A 14,320-nucleotide genomic window follows, 5' to 3' on the forward strand; every position below is an offset into this window, starting at 1 on the left:
GGACGCAGTGTCTGCAGAGAAATGGTTCTCCCCCTGGATCCTGTGGCGGCCTTACTTCTGGCCCTGATGCCGCTGACATGTGACATCATCAGGACGGGATCGCCGCTGATTGGTGGTATGGCAAACTCAGCCCCTGGTTATTGCCTGGGAAATTCCATAAATGTTGCTTGTTAGTTGTGTAGCCTTGCCCACACTCTGCCAGGAGCACTCGTTTGTGATTACTAGGTATGGTAAGTAAGGGTCTCCAGAGGTTTTCTGTGTACCCCTTCTGTATTTTTTGCTCTTTAGCTATTTGCTGGTACCTGCTTGCTTTCCTGGGATGGAGAACCAGCAGGACAGCACACCAGCAGGGAAAAGGAGGCGCAAGGAGAGACACAGGCTTTGTCTCAACTGCCAGCAACCTCTTCTAGATGACTGTTCTCCTGATGTCTGCCAAGGCTGCTTAGCCACAGTCCCACAAGGGAGCTTCCATTCAGAAGCCAGGGAGTTTATAGGACGGGTTAAGGATCAACTCTCTGATGCTTTCACAGAATTAAAAAGCTGTCAGCAATCTGGTTTTGCAGCACCATCTCTGGCTCCTGCTTCAATTCTCTCCTCCCCATACCAATCAGCATCCTCTGATGACGATTCAAAATCAGGATCTTCATCTGATAAAGGTAGCCCTGATAGTGTCTGCCAGATTACCACTATCTGTTTCATTAATTCCCTCATTAAAACAATTAAGAAAACGGTAGAAAGTGAACCAAGCTCATCCAAGCTTCCCAAAAAAGAGGCTCTTTTTTTAATTTTTCTGAGAGCTCTCCCCACTCCCTACCCAATCAGCCATTGTTGGACTCTTATCTAGGCCGAGCGGGCTAAGACTGAGAAGAAAGTTGTAGTAGGCTAGTAACCACGCATATGGAAGAAGTGCTCCGGCACAAACAGTTGTTGCTGCGCTTAGAGCGTCCACTCTGTTACCTGCTTTATGTGAATTTGATCATTGTTGGAATAAAGCCTTAAGAAGATACTACAATGAAGTGAGTTTCATATTATTTTCTACGACAGATGACAAATAGTTCAGATTTTCTTACCAAAATCCCAAGGTGGCACAACAGAGGGAGTTAAACTACTTGCTCTTCTCCTAATAACAGAATCAACAAGATAGTAACAATTATTGTCAATTAAGAACAATTAACATAGGGTACCAGCCCCATGTGCTATATAAACCCCCAGAGACCCCACACAGATGTGAAGTATGCAGTAATACATTTTAATGAAGGCGGGTAACTTGTGCCGTCTTGGGACACATGGAAAGAAGAGATTTTGGTAAGAAAATCCGAATTTTCCAATCGTCCCTGCGACGGGACAGCAGAGGGATATACACAGCAATGAAAACAAAAGGAGGGGTATTTATTCAGGAAGTCGCCAGTTCCAGCACACGTCTGCCAAATGACGGCTCTCTGTTAAGGCCCTATTCCACGGAACAATTATCGGCCGATATCGGCCGCTACGGACGATAATCGTGCCGTGGAATAGAGTGCAACGATCAGCCGATATCATTCATGTCGGCTGATCGTTGCAGTCGCTGAGAGCGCTCGTTTGCTCCTCTAAACAACCCATGAAATAGGGGCTTTAGGTAGAACATCCAGTCTGTGCTTGATAAGGGTGACCGAAAAAGACCAGGAAGATGCTCTGCATGTTTGGTCTAGAGAAACTTGAGCCAATTTCGCCCATGAAGTGGAGGTTGACCTGGTTGAATGCACTCTGATTACTTTTGGAGGAGAGACCAGAGGAAGAGTAGCACTGGACAATGGTACTCTTGATCCAACGAGATAACGTACCTTTAGAAGCAGCTTTTTCCTTGCTAGGACCCACATATTGAAGAAACAGACAGTCCAAGATTCTCAAGTCCTTAGAATTCTCTAAGTAATAGAGTACTGCTCTCTTACCATCGAAAGTATGAAGCTTGGCATGAGCCTAATGTCAGCTGAAGACAATGGTTCAAACAGATGGTGCGTTTACACAGGCAGATTTATCTGACCAATTTTGGAAGCCAAAGTCAGGAATGGACTTGAAAAGACAGGGAATCTCAGTCTTTTTTTTATGACCTGCACCCTGTTTATAGTCTGTTTCTGGCTTTGGCTTCAAAAATCTGTCAGATAAATCTCTCTGTGTAAACGCACCAAGAGGCAGAGACATGCCCTCAAATAACACTGGCAGATCCCAGGAAGGTAAGAGGACAAAGGGTTTTTATTTGCCTTGAAGAACTTCCCTATTAAGGGCTCCTCCAAAATGCAAAACTATGTTGTACAAAGTTGTGAAACGCGACAAACTTAATTATTTCTGATTATTATATATTTTATTTACTATTATCTTTAGCGAAAATGTTTTCATAAATTATTCTATGAGAAAACTGGTGTGAAGAAACCTGCTAAAACAGCAGATCATGTATATGATTAGCTAGCTAACATACATAACAGCACAAATTTATTGATAACTGTGCCCTAAAATAGTAAATACATTGTGATATTATGCAGATTTTCACATGGTAGTCGTAAAACCACAGGTTGAGCACTTCCGCTCATTGAATGCAGCATTTCACTGTTTAGCTATGATGCACAACTTTCTTATTCACTGTACAGAAGTGACATAAACTGGACAGACAATTCACACTACTCAGCACAATATACTTAAAGAAATACTATAGAGCAGTAATCTCCAGCTGTTGTGGAACTACAAATCCCAGTCTGACAGGATTGTCTCCACCACAGAAAACTGATGTGAGACAAAAAGTAGTTGCCCATCTGGTTATTTCTTTTTTTGTGGCTATTAGGATATACAATGCATTTAGACTGTATTCAGACCCATTCATTTTTTCACATTTTACATTTTGGCCTTGTGCAAAAATTAAAGAAATAATCAATTTCCTCCGTCATTCTGCACACTATACCCCAGAATGACAATAGTTGTCCAGACCCTTTACTCAGTACTGAATGACCCTTGGCAGCCGTTGCAAGCTGCCAGTCTTATTGATGCCACAAAGTTTATACACCAGGATTCTGGGATTTTCACTGTTCGGCAGGTGATGCAGTTATTGTCCTAAAAACAAATTTTAAACTTGTAGCCCTGTGTCAAACGGCCGTTGCTTCGAGTATCTGTGCCCTAACTTTGCATCACCCCTCCATCCCTCCTCCCTCATGATAAGGAATGCCCCTAGAACATTTTCTCCTGTCTGAACATTGCACAGGTGCCTTAACGATCCAGCCCATGTTCAGTATTCGCACAGCTGATGAATAGGAGACAATCTGCCTGGAGCATTCCTAATGATGAAGAGGGTGGGGAGGAGGGACGGAGGGGTGGTGCCAGCCTAATGCATACACAATTTAGGCCACGGCCGTTGGGCACAGGGCTGCCAGTTTAAACGTTTTTTTTTTTAAGGACAATAACTGCATCACCTGCCGAACGGACCCCAGGACAGATCTTGGATTAAAAGCAGCTATCTGACAGTACAAGTGGTTTGGGGGGGGGGGGGGGGGGCACAGAGTCACTTTAAATGCTTTAAAGTGGCTATCCGGACTAAGGGTCCATTTACACAGCCCGATATGAGGATGGGGTCGACAGTTATATAGTATGTATACTTTAACTTCTGGGGGGTGGGGGGGGGCACACATTACAAAGTTATATAACTTTGTAATGTGTGTTAATTAAGCAGAAAAAGTAGATTGCCACACTACTCCTTTAAAGGGGTTTTCCATACAAAATAGACTGACAAATTATCCACACAATAGCAGGTATCTCAGTTGACTGTAGAACAGATGCCGAACTGATCAGTGACTGATGAAATATCATGTGGATAGCTCATTGGTCTTTTTTTCCCGGAAACCTCTTTATAGAGGTCCTGTAGTCAACCCCCCAAAAATGATATAACTATCATTAAAGGGGTTATTCAGCTATCCAGGGGTTATCCAGTTGTTTTATTTTCAGTCTGACACACTGCTGACGTCTCTGGCTGAGACAGGAACTGTCCAGAGGAGGAGAGGTTTTCTATGGGATTCATAGAAAATTGAGACAGAGTTCCTGTCTCGGCCAGAGATGTCAGCAGAGAGCACTGTGTCAGACTGAAAATAAAACATTTCCTGCAGGACATATAGGAGGTAAGTATGGAAAGACTTGAGAAATTTTAATAGAAGTAAATTACAAATCTATATAACTTTTTTGACAACAGTTAGTTGATTTGAAAAAAAGATTTTCACTGGACAACCCCTTTAAATTGTGTAGGGAGCCCTGATTCAGGGGAGGATTAACTTTACCATACCTTGAAGGAATCCTCCATTGGTTTGTTTTTTTTCTGATGGTCTCCCTGAGCTCAGTGATTGTTGTGTACACAGTTAATTGCCCCCAGAATGCTGCTGCACACTGATGGCGGCGGGCCCTGCGGGCACCCCGGGCAGCCGTCTGTGGAGGGACGCTGGCTCTGGTAATCCCTGGTCATGTCACAATACTGGCAGAAGGGGCCACCCTGGTATTTCTTTATGTAAATCATGTGTTTGCTTGCAAGAATTTTTACACATTGTTCCCGCATTTTTGAGGAAATAAAATAGAAACACTGACCATCTGGTATCTGTCTATATCACAGATATCTGTAGAAACAGTCAAGAATCGCACTCAGCATTTACCGGCGTATCACGGGGAGGTCACACGGTATTATACCGTCGCATCATTGGGGGGGGGGCGGTCACGTGGTGTTACTGACAGCCGCCTCCTTCCCCGTCTATCTCAGACCATTCAGAGCGCCTGCAGGGAACGCCCACCTAGGTGTGATTGGCGGATAGTGGGGCGGGGCTTGCCGGCAGAGGCGTTACACTGCCCTCTGCCGAGGTGTCCCGGTATTGTCTCCCTGGTTATATCCAGGGCCCGGTGAGGATGGAGCCTGAGGCCTGGGGCTCTGACCTGCTGTCTCCGCTTCTGGGCTTTGTGCTCGGGGTCTGGACTGACTTCAGCCGCGACTGGGAGAGCAACGACCTGAGAGCCGCCATCTTCAAGCTCCTGCTCGCCTGGCTGGTGCTCAGCGTCACTGCTATCCAGCTGGCCTGGAGGAGCTACGGTCCCATCGTCAACGGGCTCTACTACCGCCAGGGTGAGTAGGAGGGGGCACAACAGGGGTGCAGCTCAGCACCGTGTATACCGACCCCTCCAAATTGTGCACCCCATACTGACACTTCATCACATATGCTACTGTACCCCAGCACCCTGACATAGCACTATAGTACCCCAGCACCCTGACATAGCACTATAGTACCCCACCACCCAGCACCCTGACATAGCACTATAGTACCCCACCACCCAGCACCCTGACATAGCACCCCACCACCCAGCACCCTGACATAGCACTATAGTACCCCACAACCCAGCACCCTGACATAGCACTATAGTACCCCACAACCCACCACCCTGACATAGCGCTACATGGTACCCCACAACCCAGCACCCTGACAGTGCTATAGTACCCCATAACCCAGCACCCTGACATAGTGCTACTTGGTACCCCAAAGCTCAGCCCCCTGACATAGTGCTACATAGCATCCCAAAACCCTGCACCCTGATAAAGCGCTACATAGCACCCCAAAGCTCAGCCCCCTGACATAGCACTACATAGCATCCCAAAACCCTGCACCCTGATAAAGCGCTACATAGCACCCCAAAGCTCAGCCCCCTGACATAGCGCTACATAGCATCCCAAAACCCTGCACCCTGATAAAGCGCTACATAGCACCCCAAAGCTCAGCACCCTGACATAGCACTACATAGCATCCCAAAACCCTGCACCCTGACATAGCGCTAGGTAGCACCCCAAAGCTCATCACCCTGATATAGCGCTACATAGTACCCCAAAACCTTGCACCCTTACTTGCCACTATATACTGTACCTCCGAAATCCTGCACCCTAACTTATATACTGCACCCCAAATACAAATAAGCAGCAGTCCTCCCAGGTAATTGTAAATAAATCTTCTCTGGCCATTGGTGGGTGGCCATCTTTCATCTATATCATTGATGGAACCATTATCCTTGAAAATAGAAAGGCAGAAGAAACCACAGGGACTATTTGGAAATGTCTGAAAGCCCTGCACCCCCTTCTGGAAGACAGTGCTGTACTAGGGTTGTAGCTGTATTCCATGTGCCCACAGCTGTGGCCCTCTTCTGGCACCTTCTCCAGGCATATGTGTGTCCAGGATGCACCGTCCCCTCCTCTACCTGACACCTTCACTGTACACCTGTAGCTGACTAACTTTCACTGTATTAACAGGAATGGGAGGACAAAATGGGGGCACCCCGGAGTACCCGTCACATTACCCCATGTGGTGAGTAGCCCATTATATATCATCTGTATCTGTTCTCCCATTCACTGACTTCTTATTCCATGAGTGGGTGGGGGCAGGCGTCCCTCCCATGGGCTGAAATTCCACTAAAAGCCCTATTATGTGGAGTGATTGTTGCTTAAATGAATATCGCTATAATGACCAAAAATAAGCGATTATCTGCCCGTGTAATAACACCCAAGGATCAAACTATGAATGAAAAGGTGTTAATCATTGTCTTTCAACATAAAAATTATCGCAGGTAGTAAGCAGATTGTTCTGTCTATCTTTGCAGATATAACATGCTGTGTGGGTTGTCCTGAGAAACGATAAGCGACCATATAACAGCGCAGAAATGATCGTTCATAACAGCAATCTGTGACTGTAATAACCTCGGAATCATTCACTACAAAATCGCTAGTTATCACTAACAATCGTTCATTATAGCGAATCTTTACATAATAATCGCTACATGTGACAGGGCCTTAAGGATTTTAGCCCCGCCATCTTTCAACAGAACTTTTTTTTTTTTTTTTATCAACTGACACCTAAATGTTATAGGGTTCTATAAATGACTTTGATTAAAAAAAAAAGTTCTTCAAGTGCTTATAAGCTGCTGTGTGCCCTGCAGGACATGGTGTATTATGTCCAGTCTTGCACAGTGCTCTCTGCTGTCACCTCTGCCTGTGTCAGGAACTGTCCAGAGAAGTAGCAGATCCCCATAGAAACAAATCTCCAGCTCTGGACAATTCCGGTCAGGGACAGAGGTGGCAGCAGAGAGCATTGTGTCACTCGGAAAAGAATTCCTGCAAGACATATAGCAGTTGATACGTACTAGGAGCCTTGAGTTGTTGTTTTTTTCTTTTAATAGTGGTTAAAGGGGAAGATTATAGCAAACTAATTTCAATATATGTTATTAAACAACAAAAAATTATGAAAATTACTAATAGACATTTATTAAGGGAATCTCACCTATTGTCTATTTTCTCTGCACTTACTACAGCATGGAGTGTTCAGGTCTTTGTTAAGTTGGTGATGTCACGTCACATAAACTGCTGCAGCAGATGTTGGCAGTTTATGTGACATGACATCACCAACTTTACAGAAACCTAAACACGCCACGCTGTAGGCAGTGGTTAAAGACAATAACCCGCACTGTAGGCCTCCTCAGCCGATTAGTGGCTTGGGCTGGACACTGCTACAGCCACTTACTGTCTGGGTGGGCCTGCAATGTCATAACCTCAAAACCCTTAAAGAGACTCTGCCAGCAGGTTTTAGTTGTCCTATCTCAGGGTAGCATAAACTAGTGACAGAGAAGCTGAACACAATGCTGTATCACTTACATTGTTCTGTGCAGCTGCTCCAGGGATTTCCTTCTGAATAACATGGACAATAAGTAGTCCTCTCTATTATGTGTGTGTGCTTAGTAGTCCTGGATATTCATGAGAAGCAGAAAACTCCACCCACCAGCTGCTGACTGTCAGTTACCTATCCATGTTGTGTATTGGCAGTCAGCTGTCAATCAGCAGCTGGAGGACGAGAATCCTATTCTCCTGCTTATCAGGAGAACAGCTGAACGCAATGATGTAAGTAATAGTTTGATCATCCTCTCCCCTTCCTGGACAACCCCTTTAGGGTAGCTTCCCACGTACCAGATCCACAGCGGATTTCACGCTGTGACTTTGCAGCGAAATCCCCTGCAGATCCTGGTATAGTGAAGTTCTATGGGATCAAATACCCGCAGCTGAATATTCATTCCGCTGCAGATGTGTGACCCGGGCCCTTTAACCGCCCGTGATTTTAGAGCAGAAAGAAGACACGTTTTATACAGATATATCGATATAGATAGTGCGGAGAAACACACATAGAATAAGGACTTATTCCCACATGAAACACAGACAGTACGGACAGGAAAGCCCTCTAATAGAGTCTTTCCCAGCGCATGATATTAATACATCATGTCGGGAGCGTGGAAAGTGAGTATTTGCAGCACTGTAATGACACAGCTCCCGCCATAAAGTGAATACATCATACAGCGCAGGGAAAGACTCCACAATAGGGCTTCCTTGTCCGTGGTGGTAATCCCAACGAGGGGTGACTGTCACTAAGTAAGGGTGAACACACCTGTAGGGTATAAACCCACACACCGTATACGCAGCAGATATGCAACAAATACGCAGCAGATTTGTTGGTACAGATTTGATGCTGTGTTCAGTTATTTAGATCTAATCTTCTGCGAGTTTGCTGCGTATCGCAGCAGTAAATGCGCTACATATACAGTGTGTGGGTTTATACCCGTAAAGTGTGAACTTTTTCACGTCCCTATAAATAACTTTGTTACTGAACATAAAATGCAGCTTTGTATTAGGGAACACTGAGCCCTGTTTATAAATGTGTTTGCTTTAGAACAGAGCTGTGGATTGTGCAACGCTTCATGTTGTAAGGGGCCCTAGGATCAGACATTATTTTGCACAGTGCCGATACCAAGAGATCATGATGTTGTTCATTTCTTAGGGAGAGCGCCAGCACAGAATCCCTAAAAACGCACCAGGAGTGACCGTGTGAGAGGAAGGAGGAGATGATGTCAAGTCTGTCCGCCCCGGAGTCACAGCACAAGGTCCTTACATGCTCCCTCTGACTTGTCTGCTATGAACTTGTGTCCAGGCAGAGACTGCAAGAGGAACAGAAGGCAATGTCCTGTGACTGCTGCCCCCCCCCCTCCATCTGCCTGCAAGGGGTCTAATGTCCAAATCCTGTCATTAAGGGCTTTGTGTATAGAAACATGCTATGTGCTTTCTGAGACTTGTATATTCGTGCTGGGGAAAATTCAAGTTTTTTTGTACCTTTGGATGTAGTTTGGGGATTGCCCCCTTTGCCTTAGTTTAGGGGTGGCGTCTCTCAGTCTCGGCTTCCTCAGAATGTGAGTCGATGACTGCACAGTATTGCCTTCCATGTGAGGAAAGTAGCCTTATTTTTCCATATACTGACATGTTGTCCAAGGCATCCTTACGTAAGGCTATAGTTAATATGGAAAGGACGTTCATTTTGGCTGACATTTCGATCCTCTGAGTACAGCCATGTGTTGTGGGGTGAGGCCTGATAGCAGCATAGGGAGTGATGACTTTTAGGCAACATTCACGTAATCGTAAATCTTGTGGACCTTAAGGTCTGCAAAATTACATACGTGTGAATGTAACCTTACACCGCCCTCTATGATTGACCCACATAAATTGTAAAACATCAATGAAAACACCAATGAAGATCAGGCCTGACATGATTGACAGATTAAAGAGCCAATGTCCAAGCATCTGTGAATTAATCTACATACAGCCCTGCATAACATCAAGTTCTGCAACCTTTAGGTAGACTAAGACATTGTGACAAACCCTCAGCTGTAGGGTGTGTATATATTGAATGTTTTTCTTCACTGACAGCAAGCCGGGATCAAGAAAATGGTGAGGAATTCAATGGGTATTGTCACTTTAAAAAAAAATTTGAGACATCATTTTGATCAGGGTTTGATTGTTGTAAACGATTAGTCACTAGAATGAGACAAGAGGATAGCACACTTCACATGCTCTCCCAACTCTCTGCACTGTGACAGACACAATCCCAATATAAATCAATGGGACAGGCACAGAGGGTGTGGAGAGAACTGCTCAGCTGGGCACTTCTCTCCCTGATTTTTCTATGAAACATTCTGCTCTTTCTAGTCTGAACACACAGACCAATAAAAACATTTGAAATGACAAGGGTTTTAACTAGACAGGTACAGTAGCAGAACAGTTCTCTGGATTGTCTCTTTGAAGGGGAACTCCAGCCAAAATTGGGGCAAGGGGTGGGGGGAACATAATAAAGCTTTATACCCATCCCCATGCCCCAGCAGTGGCACCAGCTACCAGACAACCCCTGGTCCCGTTTTCATCATAGTAACACCCCGTGGGTGTTTCTCAGCAGAGTTGTGATGTTACAGGAGCAGAAGCTGCAGACGGCTGGCGGGGGTCTGGGAGTGGTGACACGGCGATGCAGGGGGACAGGTAAGTATCATTTATGTTCCCCTACCCCCTTTTGGCAAAGTTCTCCTTTAAAATTTTGAAAGTGGTGGATTCAGCCGACGCTTATAGGCTCAAATTTTTTAATGTGTAAAACAATGAGTGGTGTCATTTGCCTATAGCAACAAATATCAAATCTGCAAACACTGGTGTGAAGTCTATGGCCAGACTGAAGGGAATGTATCACTTCAGTGATTTCTGAATTATTAAATCGAACTTGGAATGTAAATGTATTTTCTTTTATTGCTAATTATCTGAATTTAGTTTCTAATTGTATTTATTTTCTGAATATATGGGTGTCTATCCTATGCTGGGTTCACACTACGTTGTTTGCAAAAAAAAAATAAAAAATGATGGAAAAAAATGCGTTTTTATGCATCAGTTTTTCCCATTTAGTTACATTATAAATAAAACAGATCAAAACACATCTGGGTTTTTTTTAACGTACACAAAAATAAGGTGAAGTACATTTGTGTACGTTATTTGTGTGCCATTTGATCTGTTTTTTTTTCTAATGAAAGTCAATAGAAAAACGGATCAAAATGGGTGCACACAATTGCATCCATTTTCCCATTCTGTTTTTTACAAAAACGGCTGAAAAAACATATTGCTAAATTGTAGTATGAACCTAGCCTTACTTAAAGCATACCTGTTACGGTTCAGTCTTCTAACTTCTGGGATTACCGTGGAAACGTCCTAAGCATCGCTGTGTTCTGTACACAAGTCCTATTAATGTTTGTGCACAGAATTCACAGACACCTGGGCAGTTTCTGTGGCCACCCAAACTTCCTTCAACACCTGTGTCTGCAAATGAAAACTTATGGTACTTTTACACGGTGCGATAATTCGCCCGATCGCACGATTAACGATTTTGAATGAACGATGTTTTTTTTATAACGATCAGCGTTTAGACGGAACGATACATCGTACGGAAAATTTGCTATGCGACGATCGTTTTGTGATCGTTTAAGCCTATCTCACACACATAGGTGAAATCGCTGAAAAAATTTTACACGGAACGATCTGCGAATTTTTTGCGAACGATCAACGATGATTTGAGAACATGTTGAAAGATCAAAATAAACGATTATTTTCTCGTCGTTTGCTCGTTTGCTGCGTTTACACGTACGATTATCGTTCGAATTTGACCGGTATCGTGCAAAAACGAACGATCAATCGTCCCGTGTAAAAGGACCATCAGGGTCCTATTCCACGGGCCGAGGACGGCCCGATTAACGATGTAAATGAGCGGCGATCTGCTAGATCACCGCTCGTTTACCTATTCCACGGCCCGATGATCGTTGAGCGAGGGCTGCAAGGACATCGTTACCGATGCCCTTGCAGCATCATACATTACCTGGCTGCAGGGCTTGTCCTCCGCTCCGTCTCCTCCCCGGGTCCCCCGCGCTATATCTTCTGAATGGCCGGTCAGCTGACAGGCCACACTCAGCCAATCACAGGCTGTTTCACCGAACGATAATCGGCAGAATCGGGCCAAATGGGGCCGATTACCGTTACTGTGGAATAGGGCCCTCAGAAGAACCATGACAGGGACACCTTAACTGTTGCAGGGAGAAGGAGCTAAGCCATCCATATCATTTACTGACTTGCAGTAAGGGCCCTATTTCACAGTAACGATAATCGGCTCCATTTGGCCCGATTCGGACGATTATCGTTCGGTGAAATAGAGAGAACGATCAGCCGATGATCGTGTCATCGGCTGATTGTTCATTTAGGGCCAGACCTAAAATCATCGTTTCCCCACCGCGCATCGCTACGGTTGAATAGGGGTGCGCGGCGGGCGACTGACGATTTCAGAAGCGCAGCATCATCATCATCATCATCATACATTACCTGTCAGGTCTTCTTCTCTGCGCTGTCTTCATCCCCGGGTCCTGCGTGCTCTATCTTCCGAATGGCCGGTCAGCTGACGGAGCGCTCAGCCAATCACAGGCCGGGACCGCCGCGGCCTGTGATTGGCTGAGTGTGGCCTGTCAGCTGACCGGCCATTCGGAAGATGGAGCGTGCAGGACCCTGGGATGAAGACAGCGCAGAGAAGACCTGCAGGTAATGTATGCTGCTGCAAGGACATCGGTAACTATGTCTTTGCAGCCCTTGCTCAACGATCATCGGGCCGTGGAATAGGCCCAGTAAACATCGTAAGGCTCGTTTACATCGTTGATCGGGCCCTGCTCGGCCCGTGGAATAGGACCCTAAGTGTGCAGAGTTGAGCTCTCCCTGTGATAAGACTTGTATGGAATGGGACATAGTGAGCATGCTCTGTGAAATACAAAGAGGTGGAGAGGTGACTAAGTAGCTAATCTGTCCTATTATAGAATGGGCTTCTATGGGTGATTTTAGTAAACATGGTCTTTGTCGTACATTGCCTCTCATCATCATGAAGTTGGCCTAGGCCCCTTAAAGAAGTCCCACTAAACTGAAAAATGACTGAGGGTGGGAAAAAACAAACTCGTCTATCCTCGTGCCCTGTGGCTCTGCTCCGGGGTCCTGTTGACAGCCGCTGGTGACATGAAGTTCTTTTAGCTGCAATGTCATGTCCCCAGCTGAATGAATGCCTGCTCAGTCAATCATTCACTGGCTGGCTAAACAGGCAATTGCTCATCCAGGCCATGACGTTGCACGCTAGGAGAACCAGATGCATGACGTACCCAGTTTCCAGCTGAAGATGACATCCGGCGACTTTCAATGGGACCCCAGAACGGCGCAACAGAGGCACGAGGACAGGTGAGTTTACTTGTTTTTCCACACTCCCTGCCGTTTTTCAGTTTGGTGGGACTTTAAGTTCCAGTGAAGAGAAGTCTTAATGCTTCAGCATATCAAGATATGTTGTATGTTTCCATCTTTGTGTGGACAGTTTGGGTCCGGCTCTCTTCTGCTCCAGCACAGCTGCGCCCCTGTGCATAAAGTAAGGTCCATAAAGGCATGGAGGGGGAGTCTGGTGTGGAAGAACAGGACTGCCTCATGGAGAGCTCTCAACTACAGCGAACACAATGGGAATGAACTAGAACAGAAAATACACCTCCAAAATCCCGTAGAAAATGTTTCCAGAAGCGTTGAACTGTTAGAACTGCATTGGGGGAACCAACTTTATATGAATGCCTATGGACTTACAATATGAAGTCCTAAAAGCTACTGTAGATGTCCCCACACTTTTTGATCATATAGCGTATCACTTACAATTCTGTAGCTTTACAGCTAAATTCTCCAAGCGCTTTGAAGATGTCTCTATGAGGTTACCTTTTGACCAGCATCTGTACAGTCCTTCAAAACAGACACACTGCCCCCTGCATTACAGGCACCTGGCTTAGCTGTTAAGGGGTGTCTGTTCACAAACTTTCTGACTGTTACCAATAACAACCAGCAGAATTATGGGTGTAGCACTGGAGTTACATAAGTTCTATTCTACAGGACCTTTTGCTGGTTTAGCACTACAGTGCCCACTGTCACAGCTCATCTCTCTGGTGATACAAAGTCAGGGCATGTACTATACCATCATGAAGACACAGAAAGAAGAAGTAAAGGAAACTACTTTTAATTTGCTACAAAACTTACTAACACGTCAGTGGATGTGGAAATGCATTAACATGTAACTTTCATTTTATTTTTTCAGATATCAATAGCACAAGCGATTTTCAGAAACTCCATGATAGGTTTTACGTATAGGTTCCCTGTATTTAAAAAGCTGTTTTTCCAGCCTCCCTCCTCACTTACCTATCTGTGCATTATCAGGCAAAGCCGTCTTCATTACAGAGGAGCAAAGTAAAGATGGATTTGCTGAGTCAATTATAATCTATGGAGGGAAGAGTGAGATGAGTGAGCAGGAATAGGAGATAAGCAGTTGTAAAGTTTGGAGACTGAGCACCTAAAACGCTGGTCAGAAAGGTCAGTGCTTATCTGGGAGCTTGGTGA

At 45.1% G+C, this 14,320-nt stretch overlaps 1 protein-coding gene across 2 annotated transcripts; it reads left to right on the forward strand.

The window, feature by feature from the left end:
• The first annotated feature begins 4,791 nt into the window (after positions 1 to 4,791).
• TCTA (T cell leukemia translocation altered) lies at positions 4,792 to 10,649 on the forward strand. Of its 2 annotated transcripts, none has more exons than XM_069966499.1 (3): positions 4,792 to 5,116; positions 6,287 to 6,341; positions 6,634 to 7,368. In XM_069966499.1, coding segments are annotated over exons 1-3 (270 nt in total). In that variant the 5' UTR covers positions 4,792 to 4,902; the 3' UTR covers positions 6,635 to 7,368. The 2 variants fall into 2 exon arrangements, with proteins under 2 accessions (XP_069822600.1, XP_069822599.1); XM_069966498.1 differs by lacking the exon at positions 6,634 to 7,368 and adding an exon at positions 8,853 to 10,649 and having other exon boundaries at positions 4,805 to 5,116.
• The last annotated feature ends 3,671 nt before the right edge of the window (positions 10,650 to 14,320 follow it).

This window comes from Dendropsophus ebraccatus, chromosome 4, assembly GCF_027789765.1.
Source record: "Dendropsophus ebraccatus isolate aDenEbr1 chromosome 4, aDenEbr1.pat, whole genome shotgun sequence".
NCBI lineage: Eukaryota > Metazoa > Chordata > Amphibia > Anura > Hylidae > Dendropsophus > Dendropsophus ebraccatus.

Coding starts and splice junctions, on each gene's coding strand:
- TCTA (XM_069966498.1), top strand. CDS start 4,903: ATGGAGCCTGAGGCCTGGGGCTCTGACCTGCTGTCTCCGCTTCTGGGC. Junction 5,117..6,286: donor CGGGCTCTACTACCGCCAGG/GTGAGTAGGAGG, acceptor CTGTATTAACAG/GAATGGGAGGACAAAATGGG. Junction 6,342..8,852: donor CCGTCACATTACCCCATGTG/GTGAGTAGCCCA, acceptor TTCATTTCTTAG/GGAGAGCGCCAGCACAGAAT.